General features: G+C 42.1%; 14 protein-coding genes across 14 annotated transcripts; 12 read left to right on the top strand and 2 right to left on the bottom strand. All coding sequences in view use genetic code 12, as the record gives it.

Moving 5' to 3' along the window:
* Positions 1 to 525: 525 nt before the first annotated feature.
* On the bottom strand, positions 526 to 2,244 carry APE3 (Aminopeptidase Y; the record flags this gene model as incomplete). The annotated part of the gene is made up of 1 exon (XM_001525999.2): positions 526 to 2,244. The coding sequence occupies one exon, from the start codon at positions 2,242 to 2,244 to the stop codon at positions 526 to 528; it is 1,719 nt and encodes a 572-aa protein (XP_001526049.2).
* Positions 2,245 to 3,094: 850 nt separating this feature from the next.
* On the bottom strand, positions 3,095 to 5,206 carry PVL30_003447 (uncharacterized protein; the record flags this gene model as incomplete). Its single annotated transcript, XM_001525998.1, has 1 exon — positions 3,095 to 5,206. The coding sequence occupies one exon, from the start codon at positions 5,204 to 5,206 to the stop codon at positions 3,095 to 3,097; it is 2,112 nt and encodes a 703-aa protein (XP_001526048.2).
* Positions 5,207 to 6,823: 1,617 nt separating this feature from the next.
* PVL30_003446 (uncharacterized protein) lies at positions 6,824 to 8,218 on the top strand (the record flags this gene model as incomplete). The annotated part of the gene is made up of 2 exons (XM_061119486.1): positions 6,824 to 7,507; positions 7,787 to 8,218. 2 exons carry the CDS (start codon positions 6,824 to 6,826, stop codon positions 8,216 to 8,218), a joined length of 1,116 nt encoding a protein of 371 aa, XP_060975469.1.
* Positions 8,219 to 8,364: 146 nt separating this feature from the next.
* On the top strand, positions 8,365 to 9,122 carry PVL30_003445 (uncharacterized protein; the record flags this gene model as incomplete). The annotated part of the gene is made up of 2 exons (XM_061119485.1): positions 8,365 to 8,690; positions 8,783 to 9,122. The coding sequence occupies 2 exons, from the start codon at positions 8,365 to 8,367 to the stop codon at positions 9,120 to 9,122; spliced, it is 666 nt and encodes a 221-aa protein (XP_060975468.1).
* A 1,071-nt stretch (positions 9,123 to 10,193) lies between these two features.
* PVL30_003444 (uncharacterized protein) lies at positions 10,194 to 11,588 on the top strand (the record flags this gene model as incomplete). The annotated part of the gene is made up of 2 exons (XM_061119484.1): positions 10,194 to 10,877; positions 11,157 to 11,588. 2 exons carry the CDS (start codon positions 10,194 to 10,196, stop codon positions 11,586 to 11,588), a joined length of 1,116 nt encoding a protein of 371 aa, XP_060975467.1.
* A 146-nt stretch (positions 11,589 to 11,734) lies between these two features.
* On the top strand, positions 11,735 to 12,492 carry PVL30_003443 (uncharacterized protein; the record flags this gene model as incomplete). The annotated part of the gene is made up of 2 exons (XM_061119483.1): positions 11,735 to 12,060; positions 12,153 to 12,492. The coding sequence occupies 2 exons, from the start codon at positions 11,735 to 11,737 to the stop codon at positions 12,490 to 12,492; spliced, it is 666 nt and encodes a 221-aa protein (XP_060975466.1).
* A 1,071-nt stretch (positions 12,493 to 13,563) lies between these two features.
* PVL30_003442 (uncharacterized protein) lies at positions 13,564 to 14,952 on the top strand (the record flags this gene model as incomplete). Its single annotated transcript, XM_061119482.1, has 2 exons — positions 13,564 to 14,247; positions 14,521 to 14,952. The coding sequence occupies 2 exons, from the start codon at positions 13,564 to 13,566 to the stop codon at positions 14,950 to 14,952; spliced, it is 1,116 nt and encodes a 371-aa protein (XP_060975465.1).
* Positions 14,953 to 15,098: 146 nt separating this feature from the next.
* Positions 15,099 to 15,856, top strand: PVL30_003441 (uncharacterized protein; the record flags this gene model as incomplete). The annotated part of the gene is made up of 2 exons (XM_061119481.1): positions 15,099 to 15,424; positions 15,517 to 15,856. The coding sequence occupies 2 exons, from the start codon at positions 15,099 to 15,101 to the stop codon at positions 15,854 to 15,856; spliced, it is 666 nt and encodes a 221-aa protein (XP_060975464.1).
* Positions 15,857 to 16,969: 1,113 nt separating this feature from the next.
* On the top strand, positions 16,970 to 18,352 carry PVL30_003440 (uncharacterized protein; the record flags this gene model as incomplete). Its single annotated transcript, XM_061119480.1, has 2 exons — positions 16,970 to 17,653; positions 17,921 to 18,352. The coding sequence occupies 2 exons, from the start codon at positions 16,970 to 16,972 to the stop codon at positions 18,350 to 18,352; spliced, it is 1,116 nt and encodes a 371-aa protein (XP_060975463.1).
* Positions 18,353 to 18,498: 146 nt separating this feature from the next.
* Positions 18,499 to 19,244, top strand: PVL30_003439 (uncharacterized protein; the record flags this gene model as incomplete). Its single annotated transcript, XM_061119479.1, has 2 exons — positions 18,499 to 18,812; positions 18,905 to 19,244. 2 exons carry the CDS (start codon positions 18,499 to 18,501, stop codon positions 19,242 to 19,244), a joined length of 654 nt encoding a protein of 217 aa, XP_060975462.1.
* Positions 19,245 to 20,315: 1,071 nt separating this feature from the next.
* Positions 20,316 to 21,710, top strand: PVL30_003438 (uncharacterized protein; the record flags this gene model as incomplete). The annotated part of the gene is made up of 2 exons (XM_061119478.1): positions 20,316 to 20,999; positions 21,279 to 21,710. The coding sequence occupies 2 exons, from the start codon at positions 20,316 to 20,318 to the stop codon at positions 21,708 to 21,710; spliced, it is 1,116 nt and encodes a 371-aa protein (XP_060975461.1).
* Positions 21,711 to 21,856: 146 nt separating this feature from the next.
* Positions 21,857 to 23,502, top strand: PVL30_003437 (uncharacterized protein; the record flags this gene model as incomplete). The annotated part of the gene is made up of 3 exons (XM_061119477.1): positions 21,857 to 22,182; positions 22,275 to 22,578; positions 23,476 to 23,502. The coding sequence occupies 3 exons, from the start codon at positions 21,857 to 21,859 to the stop codon at positions 23,500 to 23,502; spliced, it is 657 nt and encodes a 218-aa protein (XP_060975460.1).
* Positions 23,503 to 23,685: 183 nt separating this feature from the next.
* On the top strand, positions 23,686 to 25,068 carry PVL30_003436 (uncharacterized protein; the record flags this gene model as incomplete). Its single annotated transcript, XM_061119476.1, has 2 exons — positions 23,686 to 24,369; positions 24,637 to 25,068. The coding sequence occupies 2 exons, from the start codon at positions 23,686 to 23,688 to the stop codon at positions 25,066 to 25,068; spliced, it is 1,116 nt and encodes a 371-aa protein (XP_060975459.1).
* A 146-nt stretch (positions 25,069 to 25,214) lies between these two features.
* PVL30_003435 (uncharacterized protein) lies at positions 25,215 to 26,874 on the top strand (the record flags this gene model as incomplete). The annotated part of the gene is made up of 3 exons (XM_061119475.1): positions 25,215 to 25,540; positions 25,633 to 25,936; positions 26,848 to 26,874. The coding sequence occupies 3 exons, from the start codon at positions 25,215 to 25,217 to the stop codon at positions 26,872 to 26,874; spliced, it is 657 nt and encodes a 218-aa protein (XP_060975458.1).
* Between the last annotated feature and the right edge of the window lie 127 nt (positions 26,875 to 27,001).

Genomic DNA, 27,001 nt, shown 5'->3' with positions numbered 1-27,001 from the left:
TATTGTTTGCGAAGAATAGTAAATTGTGGATTAAAACAGATTATAGGACATGTTGATGAATATACTTCATTTCCATTTCCGCTTTTTTCCATGTATCATGTCTGGTGTCTGGTGTCTGGTGTCCGACTTTTTTTCTCAATTTCCTTTTTTTTTTTTCTATATGCATTCTGATGTGTGACCTGCCTGGCAGAAGGCCCATGTTTGTCCCACAACTCCAAGGTCGAAAGTGGCGTGGCGTGAATTTATGGTGAGATAATCTGTAGCACAGTTTGATTTCAATACTCAGCCGCATTACTTTCCATTCCTTTAAAATATTTATATTTACATTTATATTTTTTAATTTAATTTTTGACTAATATTACTATTGACTTCATCTACATTGAACGATTCATCTTCAAAATCTAAATGTCAATCTTAGCAACCCTATCTACTTTCAAATGCTATTACTTTTACCACTCTTTAACTTCTTTTTTGTTTTTTTCCCTCTTTTTTTTGTTCAATTCACATTTTCTCAATCATCACACTTTAAATAATGAACTTGTCGCCTTTTCTGATAAATTGACTTTGCGTAATACTATTTTGTTCAATACTTGCTTCTTCAGCTTCTGGCATACTCTCCTTCTTTGACTTTCTTGTTGGGAACCCTTCAAATGATTTGGCATAGACAGCTACTGAATGCGCAATCAATTTGGTACTAACCTCCCATGCTTCATAGCTTGGATTGGACAAATCGTCACACAATTGGTGATAACATGGGTCAAACCATTCGCCAACTTTACCGCCAAACTTCTCTTTAGACTTTTTATCCTTAACACCTTCGGCACCAGTGGCGATACCACCAGCTGGAATACCATTATCAATGAACCCAACATAATCTGATCTTCCGTCAAATGCCATCAATGAATAGTTCAAGCCATGCTGCTCATACCAATCAACATACAAGTCCTTCAAGTTACCACTACCATCAGGGTGGTCTTTGTTATTAGCATCGTAGATTCCATACTCATAATTTGGAGACGCCATCATATCGTAATCCATAAATAATCTGATCTTGCTGTTTTCTTCTTCTGACAAGTTGTTAGCATAATAGTCGGATCCCAATAATCCTTCCTCTTCAGCAGCCCACCAAGCAAATCTAACCGCATTGTTGATCTTGAACTTGGTCAAATATTTGGCAACCTCCAATAACGAGATCGTTCCAGAACCATCATCATTGATTCCTGGACCTTCCCCAACCGAATCAGAATGAGCACCCAACGCAACAACATTGTTATGATCGCCAAACTTGGTCTCGGCAATAACATTTAAGGTGGAAATATTCTTAACATAAGAATCAATAAACAATGTTGTTTCAAATTTGTGATTAGGATTTTTTTGCAACTTGTCAATGTAGTCTGCAACATCCTTTTCAGAAACAGCCAACGTAGGCACCTCTTCTCCATTGGGAGTGCCCAAGGTTCCCAGTAATGGCCCGTTGGAGTCGTAAATCACTGCGGCCAATGCACCAACTTTACCAGCATTTCTCGACTTGTCACCAAAAGAACATTGTCCCCGCTGGATCAATACAATGTTGTCCTTGGCATTCAGTGGAAAATCATGCAAAGAACACCCATTTTCCAATACCAACACCAAGTCTCCATGGACTGGCGCCTTGTTAGGGGTAGGAGGAGTCAATGCCAAAGCTTGCAAACTCTTAGGTTTAATACCGTCAATCAATAACGAAAATGACTCAACATGACCATCAATGGCTTTGAAGCTTTGCGTGATGATATTATAGTAACCACCAAGTTTTCTCAATTCTTTAATGATATAATGAACAGTGGCAAAATGGCCAGGAGAACCAATCACTCTGGTTGGATGGCCATAAGTCTCATTAGACTTTCCAGCCAAATTAAAAAGAGTTTCTGCTCTTTCTCTTAGACCCTTTTTGTTAACCAAAGATTGCAACTCCTCGGTATCAATTTCTGGAAGCTTTTTGTAAACTGACTCATCCAAAATATTCTCCTGCTGAAAAGATTCAAAATCAACATTGTACACTTCCTCATTACCAGAAGCAACATCTTTTGTAAAACCCGAACCTGCAAATTCGTGTTGTGGAGCCTCCTTAACGTCAATCAAGATTGAGTCATCCATTCCTGTTGTTGTCGATAAAACATTGTTCCAAAACCTTAAAGCAGGAAATGCATTAGCATTGGGGAGAGTTACAAGAGCAGCAGCAACAGCAGTCAAAAATGTGATCTTCATTTTAAAAGTTACAGACTTTTGAGATTTTAAAGAAGTGATGATACAAAGTCTTTGGCTTGAGCGAAGAAAGATTTTTTAGATGTTGGTTTAAATGTAAATGTAAATGTAAATGTAAATGTAAATGTAAATGTAAATGTAAATGTAATTGTTGCTGCAGTTGTAGTTGGAATTGCAATTGGTGTAAAAAGTGTGAGTAATATTTAAACTGTGGCGATAATTCACAGTATTTTGGACGGAAACAAATCCTTTAGTGCCGTACAGTTGCGAGCGCGAATGGTAAGTGAATAAGTAAGAATAATAATGATAATAATAATAATAATAATAATAATAATAATAATAGTAATAGTAGATGGATAGCCAGCGAAAGCAAGAAATAACAACGCGCAATTGTGTAATTTAGATAAGAGAGGAAAAGACGATGAGATTTTAAACTCTGTATCACGGCTATTGTTTCCTATATTATATCACCACAAACCAACCAAGGTATGCAATTCTTTTGAAAACCGAGTTTCGCCATTTACTCAAGGAAGAAATAAAGGAACCAAGTCTTACTGGACGAATAAACGCTTAATTCTAAGTTACATAAAACCTCAAACTTTTCTATACCAGTATCTAAACCCCGATTCTGGTTAAACACTTCCTCATAAACATCCCACCAATAGCTTGTTTTTTTTTTCTTTCTTTCTTTCTTTCTTTCTTGCAAACCTTTCTAATATATATATACACATTGCTTTTATTCTATAAAAAAAAGTAACACTTGCCTCCCCACCCCACGAAATAAGAAAGAAAAATATGATAAAAAAAAAGAGATCAATGATTTAAATGCATAAAACAATCTCTGCTGAACAAATCATGCTTTAGTTTTACTCTTTTTCCTATTCTTTTTAATCTTAACTTTTTGATGCTGATTGAATGAACCACCAAATGGATTACCATTTCTAGCACCAGCACCTTGATTCGCATTGCCACCCATACCCCCAAAGAATTGCTGGAAGAAATTGTGTGCATCACCTCCACCCATGCCACTTCCAAAATTGAATGCAAATCCTTCTTGTCCATGCGAATTAGAGTATTGTTGACGTTGCCATTGCGGTTGACTTTGTGCGGTGTTCATCGGATCATTTGGATCATCTCCACGGTCATATCTTTCTCGAAGCTCTTTATCAGATAACACTTCATATGCCTTGTTGATATTTTGCATCTTCTTTTCTATTTGTTCAGGAGTAAGATCCTTGCCCTTGTACTTGTCTGGGTGGTACTTCAAGGTCTGCATTCTGTACGCTTTGCGTATAGTCTTGTCGTCAGCATCACGGGGAATTTCAAGTATCTTGTAGTAATCATGTGCCGGCTTTTTGGAGGGATGCCAAAATTGTCGTTGCTGTTGCTGTTGCTGCTGATATTGCTGTTGTTGCTGTTGCTGTTGCTGTTGCTGTTGCTGTTGCTGTTGCTGTTGCTGTTGCTGTTGCTGTTGCTGTTGCTGTTGCTGTTGCTGTTGCTGTTGCTGTTGCTGTTGTCTTTGTCGGTTTATTTTCTGTCGATATTCATTGACTTGGGCAGCTCTATCTGTGAAAAGCTTTGTCATTTTCACATTACTGCTAAATGATCTCAACTCCTGATCAGCTTGACTATACTTTTTCTGTTTCAATAGTTTATCAATTTTCGGGATATGTTTGGGCAAAAATGGATGCTCCTTGCTGTCTTTAACCTTGGCACATATCTTATGCGAAGCTTTGTAGTCACCTATTTCAACGCACGATTCACAGCCCAAGCGTAGCAAGTATTCTAGATACAGAATATCATCGTTATTGCCGCCAGCACTAGAACCAGCGCTAGTACCAGCACCAGATTTGCTAAACTCTTGGACAAACTGGTTGCCGCGATATTGCAAATACTCATAGTTGTTTGCAAACTTGACCCCACCTAGTCTTTTCAATTCCATCTTCGACACTTTCAAATCATCCTTGAATAGAAATTGGTTAACGAACTTGAAATCAATTTTGAAATTGTTGAGGTCATCTTCATCAATTTTACTTTGCTCATTATTTTCCAGCTCTCTGTATAAATGACCATGGAGAATTGAATAGGTTTCCAAAGCTTTCAAAGCATCTGCAAATCTAGAGTAAAATTTAGACAAATCTCCACACGACTTGAACTCATTATCTATTCGTAAACAGTTTTTGATTGTCTTTGAAGCCAGGTCAAAGTCCACCTCAGTGTACAACTGAAAACTTGAATACTTTTCGTACAACTCAAGATCTTTTAATGGCTGGAGTCGAAGCAATTTTGCAAAAAGCGAGATAACAATCTTGTTGATTGGCATATCAGCGTCATCGAGAAATGTAAATCTTTGCAGTTTATCTTCCCGATAGAGCTCCAACATAGCATCCAAGTACAATTTATACAATTCATAATTGGAAGAGCTCATACTAATAATCTGATTCAACTGGTCTATGCAACTGTTATACTTTGCATCCTGAAAATCATTTTTGGCTTGAGACCAATGTACTTTATATAAATTAACGAGTTCACCCAACTCCACGAATTGTTCCTTGTGAACTTTCAAAAATTTCTCCAACTTGTCGAAATCACCACGGCTCACCAACAAGTCCACAAGTTTATTCCTTGCCGGTTGCATGGATGGGTCAAGCTCTAATACTTTTTCCAAGTCTTCAATTGCCAAGCTATCCTTGTTAAGATTCATTTCCATTATTGCCTTTTTGAATAAGATTTGTGGCATGAGTTTCTCAATTTCTTCCTTCACAGCTACTTCCTTCTCCGTAGCATCCCAAAGATTGCGCACTAGTTTGTCAAACTCTTGGAGAACAGATGCAGAGGGACCTTCCGTAGCAAACAAGGACTGCACAGAATCATGCCGTTTTTGAAGTTCATCCCACAATGGACCACATACGACAGTGGATGCCAAAAGCGAACAATTGAAAATCCACGATAGCAGAATCCTCATGTATTTTTCGGATTAAAAAGGAATTAATCGTTTGCCGTTACTAGTATTGCAAAGTTTATCGTTGCAGCTGTATATGTTACTGTATATGGTATTGTAATTGCAGTTGTTGGTCTGGCCCTAATAAGTTTCCAATAAGTCTTGATCTAGTTCTATAAGTTTCAAACCATATTCCTATTTTTGTTTTTCTCTTCAAGTGACCTCGTTGCGCGCCGCAAAAACAATAATACCAGAAACTAAAAGTAAAGAAAAGTAAAGAAGAGTAAAGAAAAGTAAAGAAGAGTAAAGAAAAGTAAAGAAAAGTAAAGAAAAGTAAAGAAACGAAAAGAAACGAAAAGAGAAGCAAAAACAAGAGAAAATACTCAATCTAATGTGTTGTTCATAGCATCTTAGAGAGCACAAAAAAATTATCTTTACTACTAATGAACATATTATGAATTAATTTTGAATTAATCTTGAATCTTACTATTATGATGATAATAATAATTATCATTCGTTTCTTCTCTATTCTTTTTTTTTATTATTATTTTTTATTTTTACACCCCTGTCATAGTGCGACCCACACACTGAACGCTCTGTGCCCTCGTTTCCATTTAGTGAATATCTGGAAAATATTGCACGACATTGCAAACTAGAGTATCTCGGGTTGGAGTATGTGTATGTATACGCGCACGTGAGCTGCTGTGAACGAGTTAACCTCAGATACACGTAATATACACGTAAGATGGACGCGCGCGGGTGCGTGTGTACTTTACAAAAAACTTTACAAAAAAACACTACAGTGGGCAGCAGCAGTGATAGGAGCCAGATTCTCCCTATGTTCTGGAAGTGGCGCATTTTTGTAGAACTGACATAGGATCCAGCCTGGGGTTCAACCTAGGGCTCAACCTGGGATCCGGCCTATATGATGTAAATGTATGGGGCGGGGAAAGAGGGAGGGAGTAGCTGAGCCCACAATTTTCCCGTAAATTCGCACCAGACTCGCAGGAATAATCAACACACACAAACAATTTTCGACGGATTGCTGTCAAACCTGCAATGAGTCGAGGATTGTTTGTGGAGATAGGATGCATTGCAGGATGTATAAGGCTGTGGGTAATGTTGAGCCAACATGCATCCAAACACACAATTCATCCACTCTGGTTGTCCACTTTCTGCTACAGCCACATACTATTGGCAGCACCCATTTGGCAGCACCCATTTGGCAGCACCCATTTGGCAGCACCCATTTGGCAGCACCCATTTGGTTTTTTGTTATGACGCGTTTGGTAGCACATACAATTGCACACACACTGCTGGGCTACCAGAAGGGACTTTCCGCCCTTCTGTTCCCCCCTCACTTCCTCGCGGGTTTTGCAACCACAATGTATATGGCATAACACAATTTACTTGTTAATCTCCAACTACAAGGCGTGGCGAGAGGGCTACTTGGTGTAGTATAAATATCCACAAACAAAACCCTTGTGACCTCAAACCTTTTTTTACACTTTTCTTTTTCTTCTTTTCCTTCTTCTTCTTCTTCTTCTTTCGCCAGAAGTAAACCCACAACCAAAGTCTCACTTAGTACAGTTTAAACGAGTCAGACTTTACCAGTTAGTTTACTTAATTAAATCTTAAACAATGTCATTTTTCAAAAACGCTTTTAACACCTCCCCCAAGTCAAAGGGGGAAAAACCAGCCGAACGCAAGGTTCGGTTTCAACTTCCCGGAGAACCTGTACCCCAATCAACCAAGCAGGTTTTCCAAAACCTCAAATCAACTTTGGCGAAGGGATTCAAACCTTCGCAAGCACCTGGGAAATCACCCTCAGGTGCACCACTGCTGGAAACACCAGTTAAAAAGCTTACCAAGAAAGAGGCCGAAAGGTTTCTTCTTGTAGAGGGAATACACAAAAGTATTGCCGACTGCCTCAGGAGAACCTGGAAGTACGACGAAACTTTCAGTGTTTTTCTTAGGCACCAAGAATACACAACCAATATCGAGTCCTACCATGCAAAGCTGTTTCAAAGAGTAAGAAAGCTGTGGGGATGCCTGGAATCCACCTATTTACAGTCATTTGCGTCCATGGAAGACTCCATAACAAAAATAGGCAGCACCGCCTACAAATCTACAGATGGAAAATTTCTCATCTACAAGATTTCAGACGAACACTCCCAAGACATCAGGAGAGAGCTTCCCAGAATGGGAAGCCACTACAAAGAGGCATCATTGATACTTCCCCACTTCCAACTCTTGAAAATGAATTTTGGAGGGGAGGAAACTATCTATGCAGTAAGTCCGGCATACGAGCACCAAGCAACTGAGGTATATTACTTGGGCACACAAGAAACAAGCCCGAAAAACACATATACCTCAAACACATACACATTTACAGACACAAACACAGACACAAACACAAACACAAACACAAACACAAACACAAACACAAACACAAACACCACACGCACATACAATTACGTGACACGCAGGAACAAACAAGCATGTGACATGGGCGAACCCAGACCCACCTTCGCAACACTTTGCACCAACTCCGTTGTCCATAAGTCCTCATTTCTGAGGCCATTATACCACCCCATTGACCAGGGCTGTCCAACAGGCAATGTCCGCTTCCCCTTACTTACCAAAGAACGCGAGGACATCCTTCACAAATTGCAAAGGGACACGACCCATCTTATAGCCAGAAACAAAACAGGCTATAAGCTTCTAGTTGGGGTGGAGAGAAAAGTGGGTAGTCGACCAGGAATCCAAGTTCGGATTGTCGACTACCACAGGACATACACCAGGGAGAGGGGGTTTAGAAGGTTTTTTAGGTTTGGCAGAGCAAATGTCAAAACACCAGAAGAATACGCTGCTTGGTTGATTAAGACTTTAGATCAGCACATTGAGGTTATCGAGGGGGAACTACATCTAGAAAAGTTCAAAATCAAAACACTACCCCCAACTACCAGCTTCACTCGCTACATAAAGAACATAAAAGCGAGGATCAAAAGTCTAATGCTGGTCTCAACCAAGTAATAAAAGGGAAAAAAACAAAAAACAAAAAAAAAAAAAAAAAAAAACAAAAACAGACGGACAAAAAAAAAGCACGTTACTGTCACTGGTGCTATTTCTGATGTTACCTCTGTTGCTGCTTCACGGATGACTATATCACAAACCCAACCATGATCCCAAAGCAGGGGAGCCCACCGACCTCTGCTACCGTTTCCCATAGCCTACCACAACATTGCACTAGTGTAGCTGCCGACTCACACATTTATTCTGAACTTGGCAGATCCTGCGACAAAATGGCGCCTTTGTCGTATGATCTTGTACGGGGGACGAAAAATGTGGAGGATGCATATGCACTAGGGGTATCAACAAGGCACAGCGGGATCATATTATCACAGGTTGGGTTGTGTAAGTCACCGTGCAAGTTGTTTCAGATGGTGCAGAAGAAAAGCTTGTGGAATCTGCTTCCGGGGTTTGTTAATGTTGCATCAAAATCATTGTTTGCTCGTGTTGGAATAGCACCACTACTACTACCACCACTAATATTTATCATATTTATCATATTTATTATATCCAACATATTTATTATAGTGTGTGCTATCCGACGTCGACCAAACTCAAACTATGCCATTCAAACTTGTCAGAAATGTTTTTGGTGTTATTCCTGGTGTTTTTTCCTGGTTGTGTCACTGGTTGCGTTGCTGATGGTGTTGCTGGTTGTGTTGCTGATGTTATGTCTGGTTGTGTTGCTGATGTTATGTCTGGTTGTGTTGCTGGTGTTATGTCTGGTGGTGTTACTGATGTTATGTCTGGTGGTGTTGCTGATGGTGTTGCTGATGTTATGTCTGGTGGTGTTGCTGATGGTGTTGCTGATGTTATGTTTGGTGGTGTTGCTGTTCCTGCTATTAATCTTTGCACTTTTTTTTTCTAATATTAACACACTTTTCTGTTTATGTAAACACTCTGCTATTTGTAATTGAACCATTCTTCTATTTCGCATTCAGCCTACAAAATTGAACGTTCTGTATATTTCGCGCAATCGCTGTCATTGCAAACTAGAGTATCTCGGGTTGGAGTATGTGTATGTATACGCGCACGTGAGCTGCTGTGAACGAGTTAACCTCAGATACACGTAATATACACGTAAGATGGACGCGCGCGGGTGCGTGTGTACTTTACAAAAAACTTTACAAAAAAACACTACAGTGGGCAGCAGCAGTGATAGGAGCCAGATTCTCCCTATGTTCTGGAAGTGGCGCATTTTTGTAGAACTGACATAGGATCCAGCCTGGGGTTCAACCTAGGGCTCAACCTGGGATCCGGCCTATATGATGTAAATGTATGGGGCGGGGAAAGAGGGAGGGAGTAGCTGAGCCCACAATTTTCCCGTAAATTCGCACCAGACTCGCAGGAATAATCAACACACACAAACAATTTTCGACGGATTGCTGTCAAACCTGCAATGAGTCGAGGATTGTTTGTGGAGATAGGATGCATTGCAGGATGTATAAGGCTGTGGGTAATGTTGAGCCAACATGCATCCAAACACACAATTCATCCACTCTGGTTGTCCACTTTCTGCTACAGCCACATACTATTGGCAGCACCCATTTGGCAGCACCCATTTGGTTTTTTGTTATGACGCGTTTGGTAGCACATACAATTGCACACACACTGCTGGGCTACCAGAAGGGACTTTCCGCCCTTCTGTTCCCCCCTCACTTCCTCGCGGGTTTTGCAACCACAATGTATATGGCATAACACAATTTACTTGTTAATCTCCAACTACAAGGCGTGGCGAGAGGGCTACTTGGTGTAGTATAAATATCCACAAACAAAACCCTTGTGACCTCAAACCTTTTTTTACACTTTTCTTTTTCTTCTTTTCCTTCTTCTTCTTCTTCTTCTTTCGCCAGAAGTAAACCCACAACCAAAGTCTCACTTAGTACAGTTTAAACGAGTCAGACTTTACCAGTTAGTTTACTTAATTAAATCTTAAACAATGTCATTTTTCAAAAACGCTTTTAACACCTCCCCCAAGTCAAAGGGGGAAAAACCAGCCGAACGCAAGGTTCGGTTTCAACTTCCCGGAGAACCTGTACCCCAATCAACCAAGCAGGTTTTCCAAAACCTCAAATCAACTTTGGCGAAGGGATTCAAACCTTCGCAAGCACCTGGGAAATCACCCTCAGGTGCACCACTGCTGGAAACACCAGTTAAAAAGCTTACCAAGAAAGAGGCCGAAAGGTTTCTTCTTGTAGAGGGAATACACAAAAGTATTGCCGACTGCCTCAGGAGAACCTGGAAGTACGACGAAACTTTCAGTGTTTTTCTTAGGCACCAAGAATACACAACCAATATCGAGTCCTACCATGCAAAGCTGTTTCAAAGAGTAAGAAAGCTGTGGGGATGCCTGGAATCCACCTATTTACAGTCATTTGCGTCCATGGAAGACTCCATAACAAAAATAGGCAGCACCGCCTACAAATCTACAGATGGAAAATTTCTCATCTACAAGATTTCAGACGAACACTCCCAAGACATCAGGAGAGAGCTTCCCAGAATGGGAAGCCACTACAAAGAGGCATCATTGATACTTCCCCACTTCCAACTCTTGAAAATGAATTTTGGAGGGGAGGAAACTATCTATGCAGTAAGTCCGGCATACGAGCACCAAGCAACTGAGGTATATTACTTGGGCACACAAGAAACAAGCCCGAAAAACACATATACCTCAAACACATACACATTTACAGACACAAACACAGACACAAACACAAACACAAACACAAACACAAACACAAACACAAACACAAACACCACACGCACATACAATTACGTGACACGCAGGAACAAACAAGCATGTGACATGGGCGAACCCAGACCCACCTTCGCAACACTTTGCACCAACTCCGTTGTCCATAAGTCCTCATTTCTGAGGCCATTATACCACCCCATTGACCAGGGCTGTCCAACAGGCAATGTCCGCTTCCCCTTACTTACCAAAGAACGCGAGGACATCCTTCACAAATTGCAAAGGGACACGACCCATCTTATAGCCAGAAACAAAACAGGCTATAAGCTTCTAGTTGGGGTGGAGAGAAAAGTGGGTAGTCGACCAGGAATCCAAGTTCGGATTGTCGACTACCACAGGACATACACCAGGGAGAGGGGGTTTAGAAGGTTTTTTAGGTTTGGCAGAGCAAATGTCAAAACACCAGAAGAATACGCTGCTTGGTTGATTAAGACTTTAGATCAGCACATTGAGGTTATCGAGGGGGAACTACATCTAGAAAAGTTCAAAATCAAAACACTACCCCCAACTACCAGCTTCACTCGCTACATAAAGAACATAAAAGCGAGGATCAAAAGTCTAATGCTGGTCTCAACCAAGTAATAAAAGGGAAAAAAACAAAAAACAAAAAAAAAAAAAAAAAAAAACAAAAACAGACGGACAAAAAAAAAGCACGTTACTGTCACTGGTGCTATTTCTGATGTTACCTCTGTTGCTGCTTCACGGATGACTATATCACAAACCCAACCATGATCCCAAAGCAGGGGAGCCCACCGACCTCTGCTACCGTTTCCCATAGCCTACCACAACATTGCACTAGTGTAGCTGCCGACTCACACATTTATTCTGAACTTGGCAGATCCTGCGACAAAATGGCGCCTTTGTCGTATGATCTTGTACGGGGGACGAAAAATGTGGAGGATGCATATGCACTAGGGGTATCAACAAGGCACAGCGGGATCATATTATCACAGGTTGGGTTGTGTAAGTCACCGTGCAAGTTGTTTCAGATGGTGCAGAAGAAAAGCTTGTGGAATCTGCTTCCGGGGTTTGTTAATGTTGCATCAAAATCATTGTTTGCTCGTGTTGGAATAGCACCACTACTACTACCACCACTAATATTTATCATATTTATCATATTTATTATATCCAACATATTTATTATAGTGTGTGCTATCCGACGTCGACCAAACTCAAACTATGCCATTCAAACTTGTCAGAAATGTTTTTGGTGTTATTCCTGGTGTTTTTTCCTGGTTGTGTCACTGGTTGCGTTGCTGATGGTGTTGCTGGTTGTGTTGCTGATGTTATGTCTGGTTGTGTTGCTGATGTTATGTCTGGTTGTGTTGCTGGTGTTATGTCTGGTGGTGTTACTGATGTTATGTCTGGTGGTGTTGCTGATGGTGTTGCTGATGTTATGTCTGGTGGTGTTGCTGATGGTGTTGCTGATGTTATGTTTGGTGGTGTTGCTGTTCCTGCTATTAATCTTTGCACTTTTTTTTTCTAATATTAACACACTTTTCTGTTTATGTAAACACTCTGCTATTTGTAATTGAACCATTCTTCTATTTCGCATTCAGCCTACAAAATTGAACGTTCTGTATATTTCGCGCAATCGCTGTCATTGCAAACTAGAGTATCTCGGGTTGGAGTATGTGTATGTATACGCGCACGTGAGCTGCTGTGAACGAGTTAACCTCAGATACACGTAATATACACGTAAGATGGACGCGCGCGGGTGCGTGTGTACTTTACAAAAAACTTTACAAAAAAACACTACAGTGGGCAGCAGCAGTGATAGGAGCCAGATTCTCCCTATGTTCTGGAAGTGGCGCATTTTTGTAGAACTGACATAGGATCCAGCCTGGGGTTCAACCTAGGGCTCAACCTGGGATCCGGCCTATATGATGTAAATGTATGGGGCGGGGAAAGAGGGAGGGAGTAGCTGAGCCCACAATTTTCCCGTAAATTCGCACCAGACTCGCAGGAATAATCAACACACACAAACAATTTTCGACGGATTGCTGTCAAACCTGCAATGAGTCGAGGATTGTTTGTGGAGATAGGATGCATTGCAGGATGTATAAGGCTGTGGGTAATGTTGAGCCAACATGCATCCAAACACACAATTCATCCACTCTGGTTGTCCACTTTCTGCTACAGCCACATACTATTGGCAGCACCCATTTGGCAGCACCCATTTGGTTTTTTGTTATGACGCGTTTGGTAGCACATACAATTGCACACACACTGCTGGGCTACCAGAAGGGACTTTCCGCCCTTCTGTTCCCCCCTCACTTCCTCGCGGGTTTTGCAACCACAATGTATATGGCATAACACAATTTACTTGTTAATCTCCAACTACAAGGCGTGGCGAGAGGGCTACTTGGTGTAGTATAAATATCCACAAACAAAACCCTTGTGACCTCAAACCTTTTTTTACACTTTTCTTTTTCTTCTTTTCCTTCTTCTTCTTCTTCTTCTTTCGCCAGAAGTAAACCCACAACCAAAGTCTCACTTAGTACAGTTTAAACGAGTCAGACTTTACCAGTTAGTTTACTTAATTAAATCTTAAACAATGTCATTTTTCAAAAACGCTTTTAACACCTCCCCCAAGTCAAAGGGGGAAAAACCAGCCGAACGCAAGGTTCGGTTTCAACTTCCCGGAGAACCTGTACCCCAATCAACCAAGCAGGTTTTCCAAAACCTCAAATCAACTTTGGCGAAGGGATTCAAACCTTCGCAAGCACCTGGGAAATCACCCTCAGGTGCACCACTGCTGGAAACACCAGTTAAAAAGCTTACCAAGAAAGAGGCCGAAAGGTTTCTTCTTGTAGAGGGAATACACAAAAGTATTGCCGACTGCCTCAGGAGAACCTGGAAGTACGACGAAACTTTCAGTGTTTTTCTTAGGCACCAAGAATACACAACCAATATCGAGTCCTACCATGCAAAGCTGTTTCAAAGAGTAAGAAAGCTGTGGGGATGCCTGGAATCCACCTATTTACAGTCATTTGCGTCCATGGAAGACTCCATAACAAAAATAGGCAGCACCGCCTACAAATCTACAGATGGAAAATTTCTCATCTACAAGATTTCAGACGAACACTCCCAAGACATCAGGAGAGAGCTTCCCAGAATGGGAAGCCACTACAAAGAGGCATCATTGATACTTCCCCACTTCCAACTCTTGAAAATGAATTTTGGAGGGGAGGAAACTATCTATGCAGTAAGTCCGGCATACGAGCACCAAGCAACTGAGGTATATTACTTGGGCACACAAGAAACAAGCCCGAAAAACACATATACCTCAAACACATACACATTTACAGACACAAACACAGACACAAACACAAACACAAACACAAACACAAACACAAACACAAACACCACACGCACATACAATTACGTGACACGCAGGAACAAACAAGCATGTGACATGGGCGAACCCAGACCCACCTTCGCAACACTTTGCACCAACTCCGTTGTCCATAAGTCCTCATTTCTGAGGCCATTATACCACCCCATTGACCAGGGCTGTCCAACAGGCAATGTCCGCTTCCCCTTACTTACCAAAGAACGCGAGGACATCCTTCACAAATTGCAAAGGGACACGACCCATCTTATAGCCAGAAACAAAACAGGCTATAAGCTTCTAGTTGGGGTGGAGAGAAAAGTGGGTAGTCGACCAGGAATCCAAGTTCGGATTGTCGACTACCACAGGACATACACCAGGGAGAGGGGGTTTAGAAGGTTTTTTAGGTTTGGCAGAGCAAATGTCAAAACACCAGAAGAATACGCTGCTTGGTTGATTAAGACTTTAGATCAGCACATTGAGGTTATCGAGGGGGAACTACATCTAGAAAAGTTCAAAATCAAAACACTACCCCCAACTACCAGCTTCACTCGCTACATAAAGAACATAAAAGCGAGGATCAAAAGTCTAATGCTGGTCTCAACCAAGTAATAAAAGGGAAAAAAACAAAAAACAAAAAAAAAAAAAAAAAAAAACAAAAACAGACGGACAAAAAAAAAGCACGTTACTGTCACTGGTGCTATTTCTGATGTTACCTCTGTTGCTGCTTCACGGATGACTATATCACAAACCCAACCATGATCCCAAAGCAGGGGAGCCCACCGACCTCTGCTACCGTTTCCCATAGCCTACCACAACATTGCACTAGTGTAGCTGCCGACTCACACATTTATTCTGAACTTGGCAGATCCTGCGACAAAATGGCGCCTTTGTCGTATGATCTTGTACGGGGGACGAAAAATGTGGAGGATGCATATGCACTAGGGGTATCAACAAGGCACAGCGGGATCATATTATCACAGGTTGGGTTGTGTAAGTCACCGTGCAAGTTGTTTCAGATGGTGCAGAAGAAAAGCTTGTGGAATCTGCTTCCGGGGTTTGTTAATGTTGCATCAAAATCATTGTTTGCTCGTGTTGGAATAGCACCACTACTACTACCACCACTAATATTTATCATATTTATCATATTTATTATATCCAACATATTTATTATAGTGTGTGCTATCCGACGTCGACCAAACTCAAACTATGCCATTCAAACTTGTCAGAAATGTTTTTGGTGTTATTCCTGGTGTTTTTTCCTGGTTGTGTCACTGGTTGCGTTGCTGATGGTGTTGCTGGTTGTGTTGCTGATGTTATGTCTGGTTGTGTTGCTGATGTTATGTCTGGTTGTGTTGCTGGTGTTATGTCTGGTGGTGTTACTGATGTTATGTCTGGTGGTGTTGCTGATGGTGTTGCTGATGTTATGTCTGGTGGTGTTGCTGATGGTGTTGCTGATGTTATGTTTGGTGGTGTTGCTGTTCCTGCTATTAATCTTTGCACTTTTTTTTTCTAATATTAACACACTTTTCTGTTTATGTAAACACTCTGCTATTTGTAATTGAACCATTCTTCTATTTCGCATTCAGCCTACAAAATTGAACGTTCTGTATATTTCGCGCAATCGCTGTCATTGCAAACTAGAGTATCTCGGGTTGGAGTATGTGTATGTATACGCGCACGTGAGCTGCTGTGAACGAGTTAACCTCAGATACACGTAATATACACGTAAGATGGACGCGCGCGGGTGCGTGTGTACTTTACAAAAAACTTTACAAAAAAACACTACAGTGGGCAGCAGCAGTGATAGGAGCCAGATTCTCCCTATGTTCTGGAAGTGGCGCATTTTTGTAGAACTGACATAGGATCCAGCCTGGGGTTCAACCTAGGGCTCAACCTGGGATCCGGCCTATATGATGTAAATGTATGGGGCGGGGAAAGAGGGAGGGAGTAGCTGAGCCCACAATTTTCCCGTAAATTCGCACCAGACTCGCAGGAATAATCAACACACACAAACAATTTTCGACGGATTGCTGTCAAACCTGCAATGAGTCGAGGATTGTTTGTGGAGATAGGATGCATTGCAGGATGTATAAGGCTGTGGGTAATGTTGAGCCAACATGCATCCAAACACACAATTCATCCACTCTGGTTGTCCACTTTCTGCTACAGCCACATACTATTGGCAGCACCCATTTGGCAGCACCCATTTGGCAGCACCCATTTGGCAGCACCCATTTGGCAGCACCCATTTGGTTTTTTGTTATGACGCGTTTGGTAGCACATACAATTGCACACACACTGCTGGGCTACCAGAAGGGACTTTCCGCCCTTCTGTTCCCCCCTCACTTCCTCGCGGGTTTTGCAACCACAATGTATATGGCATAACACAATTTACTTGTTAATCTCCAACTACAAGGCGTGGCGAGAGGGCTACTTGGTGTAGTATAAATATCCACAAACAAAACCCTTGTGACCTCAAACCTTTTTTTACACTTTTCTTTTTCTTCTTTTCCTTCTTCTTCTTCTTCTTCTTTCGCCAGAAGTAAACCCACAACCAAAGTCTCACTTAGTACAGTTTAAACGAGTCAGACTTTACCAGTTAGTTTACTTAATTAAATCTTAAACAATGTCATTTTTCAAAAACGCTTTTAACACCTCCCCCAAGTCAAAGGGGGAAAAACCAGCCGAACGCAAGGTTCGGTTTCAACTTCCCGGAGAACCTGTACCCCAATCAACCAAGCAGGTTTTCCAAAACCTCAAATCAACTTTGGCGAAGGGATTCAAACCTTCGCAAGCACCTGGGAAATCACCCTCAGGTGCACCACTGCTGGAAACACCAGTTAAAAAGCTTACCAAGAAAGAGGCCGAAAGGTTTCTTCTTGTAGAGGGAATACACAAAAGTATTGCCGACTGCCTCAGGAGAACCTGGAAGTACGACGAAACTTTCAGTGTTTTTCTTAGGCACCAAGAATACACAACCAATATCGAGTCCTACCATGCAAAGCTGTTTCAAAGAGTAAGAAAGCTGTGGGGATGCCTGGAATCCACCTATTTACAGTCATTTGCGTCCATGGAAGACTCCATAACAAAAATAGGCAGCACCGCCTACAAATCTACAGATGGAAAATTTCTCATCTACAAGATTTCAGACGAACACTCCCAAGACATCAGGAGAGAGCTTCCCAGAATGGGAAGCCACTACAAAGAGGCATCATTGATACTTCCCCACTTCCAACTCTTGAAAATGAATTTTGGAGGGGAGGAAACTATCTATGCAGTAAGTCCGGCATACGAGCACCAAGCAACTGAGGTATATTACTTGGGCACACAAGAAACAAGCCCGAAAAACACATATACCTCAAACACATACACATTTACAGACACAAACACAGACACAAACACAAACACAAACACAAACACAAACACAAACACCACACGCACATACAATTACGTGACACGCAGGAACAAACAAGCATGTGACATGGGCGAACCCAGACCCACCTTCGCAACACTTTGCACCAACTCCGTTGTCCATAAGTCCTCATTTCTGAGGCCATTATACCACCCCATTGACCAGGGCTGTCCAACAGGCAATGTCCGCTTCCCCTTACTTACCAAAGAACGCGAGGACATCCTTCACAAATTGCAAAGGGACACGACCCATCTTATAGCCAGAAACAAAACAGGCTATAAGCTTCTAGTTGGGGTGGAGAGAAAAGTGGGTAGTCGACCAGGAATCCAAGTTCGGATTGTCGACTACCACAGGACATACACCAGGGAGAGGGGGTTTAGAAGGTTTTTTAGGTTTGGCAGAGCAAATGTCAAAACACCAGAAGAATACGCTGCTTGGTTGATTAAGACTTTAGATCAGCACATTGAGGTTATCGAGGGGGAACTACATCTAGAAAAGTTCAAAATCAAAACACTACCCCCAACTACCAGCTTCACTCGCTACATAAAGAACATAAAAGCGAGGATCAAAAGTCTAATGCTGGTCTCAACCAAGTAATAAAAGGGAAAAAAACAAAAAACAAAAAAAAAAAAAAAAAAAAACAAAAACAGACGGACAAAAAAAAAGCACGTTACTGTCACTGGTGCTATTTCTGATGTTACCTCTGTTGCTGCTTCACGGATGACTATATCACAAACCCAACCATGATCCCAAAGCAGGGGAGCCCACCGACCTCTGCTACCGTTTCCCATAGCCTACCACAACATTGCACTAGTGTAGCTGCCGACTCACACATTTATTCTGAACTTGGCAGATCCTGCGACAAAATGGCGCCTTTGTCGTATGATCTTGTACGGGGGACGAAAAATGTGGAGGATGCATATGCACTAGGGGTATCAACAAGGCACAGCGGGATCATTGGGTTGTGTAAGTCACCGTGCAAGTTGTTTCAGATGGTGCAGAAGAAAAGCTTGTGGAATCTGCTTCCGGGGTTTGTTAATGTTGCATCAAAATCATTGTTTGCTCGTGTTGGAATAGCACCACTACTACTACCACCACTAATATTTATCATATTTATCATATTTATTATATCCAACATATTTATTATAGTGTGTGCTATCCGACGTCGACCAAACTCAAACTATGCCATTCAAACTTGTCAGAAATGTTTTTGGTGTTATTCCTGGTGTTTTTTCCTGGTTGTGTCACTGGTTGCGTTGCTGATGGTGTTGCTGGTTGTGTTGCTGATGTTATGTCTGGTTGTGTTGCTGATGTTATGTCTGGTTGTGTTGCTGGTGTTATGTCTGGTGGTGTTACTGATGTTATGTCTGGTGGTGTTGCTGATGGTGTTGCTGATGTTATGTCTGGTGGTGTTGCTGATGGTGTTGCTGATGTTATGTTTGGTGGTGTTGCTGTTCCTGCTATTAATCTTTGCACTTTTTTTTTCTAATATTAACACACTTTTCTGTTTATGTAAACACTCTGCTATTTGTAATTGAACCATTCTTCTATTTCGCATTCAGCCTACAAAATTGAACGTTCTGTATATTTCGCGCAATCGCTGTCATTGCAAACTAGAGTATCTCGGGTTGGAGTATGTGTATGTATACGCGCACGTGAGCTGCTGTGAACGAGTTAACCTCAGATACACGTAATATACACGTAAGATGGACGCGCGCGGGTGCGTGTGTACTTTACAAAAAACTTTACAAAAAAACACTACAGTGGGCAGCAGCAGTGATAGGAGCCAGATTCTCCCTATGTTCTGGAAGTGGCGCATTTTTGTAGAACTGACATAGGATCCAGCCTGGGGTTCAACCTAGGGCTCAACCTGGGATCCGGCCTATATGATGTAAATGTATGGGGCGGGGAAAGAGGGAGGGAGTAGCTGAGCCCACAATTTTCCCGTAAATTCGCACCAGACTCGCAGGAATAATCAACACACACAAACAATTTTCGACGGATTGCTGTCAAACCTGCAATGAGTCGAGGATTGTTTGTGGAGATAGGATGCATTGCAGGATGTATAAGGCTGTGGGTAATGTTGAGCCAACATGCATCCAAACACACAATTCATCCACTCTGGTTGTCCACTTTCTGCTACAGCCACATACTATTGGCAGCACCCATTTGGCAGCACCCATTTGGTTTTTTGTTATGACGCGTTTGGTAGCACATACAATTGCACACACACTGCTGGGCTACCAGAAGGGACTTTCCGCCCTTCTGTTCCCCCCTCACTTCCTCGCGGGTTTTGCAACCACAATGTATATGGCATAACACAATTTACTTGTTAATCTCCAACTACAAGGCGTGGCGAGAGGGCTACTTGGTGTAGTATAAATATCCACAAACAAAACCCTTGTGACCTCAAACCTTTTTTTACACTTTTCTTTTTCTTCTTTTCCTTCTTCTTCTTCTTCTTCTTTCGCCAGAAGTAAACCCACAACCAAAGTCTCACTTAGTACAGTTTAAACGAGTCAGACTTTACCAGTTAGTTTACTTAATTAAATCTTAAACAATGTCATTTTTCAAAAACGCTTTTAACACCTCCCCCAAGTCAAAGGGGGAAAAACCAGCCGAACGCAAGGTTCGGTTTCAACTTCCCGGAGAACCTGTACCCCAATCAACCAAGCAGGTTTTCCAAAACCTCAAATCAACTTTGGCGAAGGGATTCAAACCTTCGCAAGCACCTGGGAAATCACCCTCAGGTGCACCACTGCTGGAAACACCAGTTAAAAAGCTTACCAAGAAAGAGGCCGAAAGGTTTCTTCTTGTAGAGGGAATACACAAAAGTATTGCCGACTGCCTCAGGAGAACCTGGAAGTACGACGAAACTTTCAGTGTTTTTCTTAGGCACCAAGAATACACAACCAATATCGAGTCCTACCATGCAAAGCTGTTTCAAAGAGTAAGAAAGCTGTGGGGATGCCTGGAATCCACCTATTTACAGTCATTTGCGTCCATGGAAGACTCCATAACAAAAATAGGCAGCACCGCCTACAAATCTACAGATGGAAAATTTCTCATCTACAAGATTTCAGACGAACACTCCCAAGACATCAGGAGAGAGCTTCCCAGAATGGGAAGCCACTACAAAGAGGCATCATTGATACTTCCCCACTTCCAACTCTTGAAAATGAATTTTGGAGGGGAGGAAACTATCTATGCAGTAAGTCCGGCATACGAGCACCAAGCAACTGAGGTATATTACTTGGGCACACAAGAAACAAGCCCGAAAAACACATATACCTCAAACACATACACATTTACAGACACAAACACAGACACAAACACAAACACAAACACAAACACAAACACAAACACAAACACAAACACCACACGCACATACAATTACGTGACACGCAGGAACAAACAAGCATGTGACATGGGCGAACCCAGACCCACCTTCGCAACACTTTGCACCAACTCCGTTGTCCATAAGTCCTCATTTCTGAGGCCATTATACCACCCCATTGACCAGGGCTGTCCAACAGGCAATGTCCGCTTCCCCTTACTTACCAAAGAACGCGAGGACATCCTTCACAAATTGCAAAGGGACACGACCCATCTTATAGCCAGAAACAAAACAGGCTATAAGCTTCTAGTTGGGGTGGAGAGAAAAGTGGGTAGTCGACCAGGAATCCAAGTTCGGATTGTCGACTACCACAGGACATACACCAGGGAGAGGGGGTTTAGAAGGTTTTTTAGGTTTGGCAGAGCAAATGTCAAAACACCAGAAGAATACGCTGCTTGGTTGATTAAGACTTTAGATCAGCACATTGAGGTTATCGAGGGGGAACTACATCTAGAAAAGTTCAAAATCAAAACACTACCCCCAACTACCAGCTTCACTCGCTACATAAAGAACATAAAAGCGAGGATCAAAAGTCTAATGCTGGTCTCAACCAAGTAATAAAAGGGAAAAAAACAAAAAACAAAAAAAAAAAAAAAAAAAAACAAAAACAGACGGACAAAAAAAAAGCACGTTACTGTCACTGGTGCTATTTCTGATGTTACCTCTGTTGCTGCTTCACGGATGACTATATCACAAACCCAACCATGATCCCAAAGCAGGGGAGCCCACCGACCTCTGCTACCGTTTCCCATAGCCTACCACAACATTGCACTAGTGTAGCTGCCGACTCACACATTTATTCTGAACTTGGCAGATCCTGCGACAAAATGGCGCCTTTGTCGTATGATCTTGTACGGGGGACGAAAAATGTGGAGGATGCATATGCACTAGGGGTATCAACAAGGCACAGCGGGATCATATTATCACAGGTTGGGTTGTGTAAGTCACCGTGCAAGTTGTTTCAGATGGTGCAGAAGAAAAGCTTGTGGAATCTGCTTCCGGGGTTTGTTAATGTTGCATCAAAATCATTGTTTGCTCGTGTTGGAATAGCACCACTACTACTACCACCACTAATATTTATCATATTTATCATATTTATTATATCCAACATATTTATTATAGTGTGTGCTATCCGACGTCGACCAAACTCAAACTATGCCATTCAAACTTGTCAGAAATGTTTTTGGTGTTATTCCTGGTGTTTTTTCCTGGTTGTGTCACTGGTTGCGTTGCTGATGGTGTTGCTGGTTGTGTTGCTGATGTTATGTCTGGTTGTGTTGCTGATGTTATGTCTGGTTGTGTTGCTGGTGTTATGTCTGGTGGTGTTACTGATGTTATGTCTGGTGGTGTTGCTGATGGTGTTGCTGATGTTATGTCTGGTGGTGTTGCTGATGGTGTTGCTGATGTTATGTTTGGTGGTGTTGCTGTTCCTGCTATTAATCTTTGCACTTTTTTTTTCTAATATTAACACACTTTTCTGTTTATGTAAACACTCTGCTATTTGTAATTGAACCATTCTTCTATTTCGCATTCAGCCTACAAAATTGAACGTTCTGTATATTTCGCGCAATCGCTGTCATTGCAAACTAGAGTATCTCGGGTTGGAGTATGTGTATGTATACGCGCACGTGAGCTGCTGTGAACGAGTTAACCTCAGATACACGTAATATACACGTAAGATGGACGCGCGCGGGTGCGTGTGTACTTTACAAAAAACTTTACAAAAAAACACTACAGTGGGCAGCAGCAGTGATAGGAGCCAGATTCTCCCTATGTTCTGGAAGTGGCGCATTTTTGTAGAACTGACATAGGATCCAGCCTGGGGTTCAACCTAGGGCTCAACCTGGGATCCGGCCTATATGATGTAAATGTATGGGGCGGGGAAAGAGGGAGGGAGTAGCTGAGCCCACAATTTTCCCGTAAATTCGCACCAGACTCGCAGGAATAATCAACACACACAAACAATTTTCGACGGATTGCTGTCAAACCTGCAATGAGTCGAGGATTGTTTGTGGAGATAGGATGCATTGCAGGATGTATAAGGCTGTGGGTAATGTTGAGCCAACATGCATCCAAACACACAATTCATCCACTCTGGTTGTCCACTTTCTGCTACAGCCACATACTATTGGCAGCACCCATTTGGCAGCACCCATTTGGTTTTTTGTTATGACGCGTTTGGTAGCACATACAATTGCACACACACTGCTGGGCTACCAGAAGGGACTTTCCGCCCTTCTGTTCCCCCCTCACTTCCTCGCGGGTTTTGCAACCACAATGTATATGGCATAACACAATTTACTTGTTAATCTCCAACTACAAGGCGTGGCGAGAGGGCTACTTGGTGTAGTATAAATATCCACAAACAAAACCCTTGTGACCTCAAACCTTTTTTTACACTTTTCTTTTTCTTCTTTTCCTTCTTCTTCTTCTTCTTCTTTCGCCAGAAGTAAACCCACAACCAAAGTCTCACTTAGTACAGTTTAAACGAGTCAGACTTTACCAGTTAGTTTACTTAATTAAATCTTAAACAATGTCATTTTTCAAAAACGCTTTTAACACCTCCCCCAAGTCAAAGGGGGAAAAACCAGCCGAACGCAAGGTTCGGTTTCAACTTCCCGGAGAACCTGTACCCCAATCAACCAAGCAGGTTTTCCAAAACCTCAAATCAACTTTGGCGAAGGGATTCAAACCTTCGCAAGCACCTGGGAAATCACCCTCAGGTGCACCACTGCTGGAAACACCAGTTAAAAAGCTTACCAAGAAAGAGGCCGAAAGGTTTCTTCTTGTAGAGGGAATACACAAAAGTATTGCCGACTGCCTCAGGAGAACCTGGAAGTACGACGAAACTTTCAGTGTTTTTCTTAGGCACCAAGAATACACAACCAATATCGAGTCCTACCATGCAAAGCTGTTTCAAAGAGTAAGAAAGCTGTGGGGATGCCTGGAATCCACCTATTTACAGTCATTTGCGTCCATGGAAGACTCCATAACAAAAATAGGCAGCACCGCCTACAAATCTACAGATGGAAAATTTCTCATCTACAAGATTTCAGACGAACACTCCCAAGACATCAGGAGAGAGCTTCCCAGAATGGGAAGCCACTACAAAGAGGCATCATTGATACTTCCCCACTTCCAACTCTTGAAAATGAATTTTGGAGGGGAGGAAACTATCTATGCAGTAAGTCCGGCATACGAGCACCAAGCAACTGAGGTATATTACTTGGGCACACAAGAAACAAGCCCGAAAAACACATATACCTCAAACACATACACATTTACAGACACAAACACAGACACAAACACAAACACAAACACAAACACAAACACAAACACCACACGCACATACAATTACGTGACACGCAGGAACAAACAAGCATGTGACATGGGCGAACCCAGACCCACCTTCGCAACACTTTGCACCAACTCCGTTGTCCATAAGTCCTCATTTCTGAGGCCATTATACCACCCCATTGACCAGGGCTGTCCAACAGGCAATGTCCGCTTCCCCTTACTTACCAAAGAACGCGAGGACATCCTTCACAAATTGCAAAGGGACACGACCCATCTTATAGCCAGAAACAAAACAGGCTATAAGCTTCTAGTTGGGGTGGAGAGAAAAGTGGGTAGTCGACCAGGAATCCAAGTTCGGATTGTCGACTACCACAGGACATACACCAGGGAGAGGGGGTTTAGAAGGTTTTTTAGGTTTGGCAGAGCAAATGTCAAAACACCAGAAGAATACGCTGCTTGGTTGATTAAGACTTTAGATCAGCACATTGAGGTTATCGAGGGGGAACTACATCTAGAAAAGTTCAAAATCAAAACACTACCCCCAACTACCAGCTTCACTCGCTACATAAAGAACATAAAAGCGAGGATCAAAAGTCTAATGCTGGTCTCAACCAAGTAATAAAAGGGAAAAAAACAAAAAACAAAAAAAAAAAAAAAAAAAAACAAAAACAGACGGACAAAAAAAAAGCACGTTACTGTCACTGGTGCTATTTCTGATGTTACCTCTGTTGCTGCTTCACGGATGACTATATCACAAACCCAACCATGATCCCAAAGCAGGGGAGCCCACCGACCTCTGCTACCGTTTCCCATAGCCTACCACAACATTGCACTAGTGTAGCTGCCGACTCACACATTTATTCTGAACTTGGCAGATCCTGCGACAAAATGGCGCCTTTGTCGTATGATCTTGTACGGGGGACGAAAAATGTGGAGGATGCATATGCACTAGGGGTATCAACAAGGCACAGCGGGATCATATTATCACAGGTTGGGTTGTGTAAGTCACCGTGCAAGTTGTTTCAGATGGTGCAGAAGAAAAGCTTGTGGAATCTGCTTCCGGGGTTTGTTAATGTTGCATCAAAATCATTGTTTGCTCGTGTTGGAATAGCACCACTACTACTACCACCACTAATATTTATCATATTTATCATATTTATTATATCCAACATATTTATTATAGTGTGTGCTATCCGACGTCGACCAAACTCAAACTATGCCATTCAAACTTGTCAGAAATGTTTTTGGTGTTATTCCTGGTGTTTTTTCCTGGTTGTGTCACTGGTTGCGTTGCTGATGGTGTTGCTGGTTGTGTTGCTGATGTTATGTCTGGTTGTGTTGCTGATGTTATGTCTGGTTGTGTTGCTGGTGTTATGTCTGGTGGTGTTACTGATGTTATGTCTGGTGGTGTTGCTGATGGTGTTGCTGATGTTATGTCTGGTGGTGTTGCTGATGGTGTTGCTGATGTTATGTTTGGTGGTGTTGCTGTTCCTGCTATTAATCTTTGCACTTTTTTTTTCTAATATTAACACACTTTTCTGTTTATGTAAACACTCTGCTATTTGTAATTGAACCATTCTTCTATTTCGCATTCAGCCTACAAAATTGAACGTTCTGTATATTTCGCGCAATCGCTGTCATTGCAAACTAGAGTATCTCGGGTTGGAGTATGTGTATGTATACGCGCACGTGAGCTGCTGTGAACGAGTTAACCTCAGATACACGTAATATACACGTAAGATGGACGCGCGCGGGTGCGTGTGTACTTTACAAAAAACTTTACAAAAAAACACTACAGTGGGCAGCAGCAGTGATAGGAGCCAGATTCTCCCTATGTTCTGGAAGTGGCGCATTTTTGTAGAACTGACATAGGATCCAGCCTGGGGTTCAACCTAGGGCTCAACCTGGGATCCGGCCTATATGATGTAAATGTATGGGGCGGGGAAAGAGGGAGGGAGTAGCTGAGCCCACAATTTTCCCGTAAATTCGCACCAGACTCGCAGGAATAATCAACACACACAAACAATTTTCGACGGATTGCTGTCAAACCTGCAATGAGTCGAGGATTGTTTGTGGAGATAGGATGCATTGCAGGATGTATAAGGCTGTGGGTAATGTTGAGCCAACATGCATCCAAACACACAATTCATCCACTCTGGTTGTCCACTTTCTGCTACAGCCACATACTATTGGCAGCACCCATTTGGCAGCACCCATTTGGCAGCACCCATTTGGTTTTTTGTTATGACGCGTTTGGTAGCACATACAATTGCACACACACTGCTGGGCTACCAGAAGGGACTTTCCGCCCTTCTGTTCCCCCCTCACTTCCTCGCGGGTTTTGCAACCACAATGTATATGGCATAACACAATTTACTTGTTAATCTCCAACTACAAGGCGTGGCGAGAGGGCTACTTGGTGTAGTATAAATATCCACAAACAAAACCCTTGTGACCTCAAACCTTTTTTTACACTTTTCTTTTTCTTCTTTTCCTTCTTCTTCTTCTTCTTCTTTCGCCAGAAGTAAACCCACAACCAAAGTCTCACTTAG

The sequence above is a fragment of the Lodderomyces elongisporus genome, chromosome 4, assembly GCF_030384665.1.
Source record: "Lodderomyces elongisporus chromosome 4, complete sequence".
NCBI classification, from domain to species: Eukaryota; Fungi; Ascomycota; class Pichiomycetes; order Serinales; family Debaryomycetaceae; genus Lodderomyces; species Lodderomyces elongisporus.
Note: the sequence above shows the minus strand (reverse complement) of the source record. Positions and strands in the feature narration are given on the sequence as shown.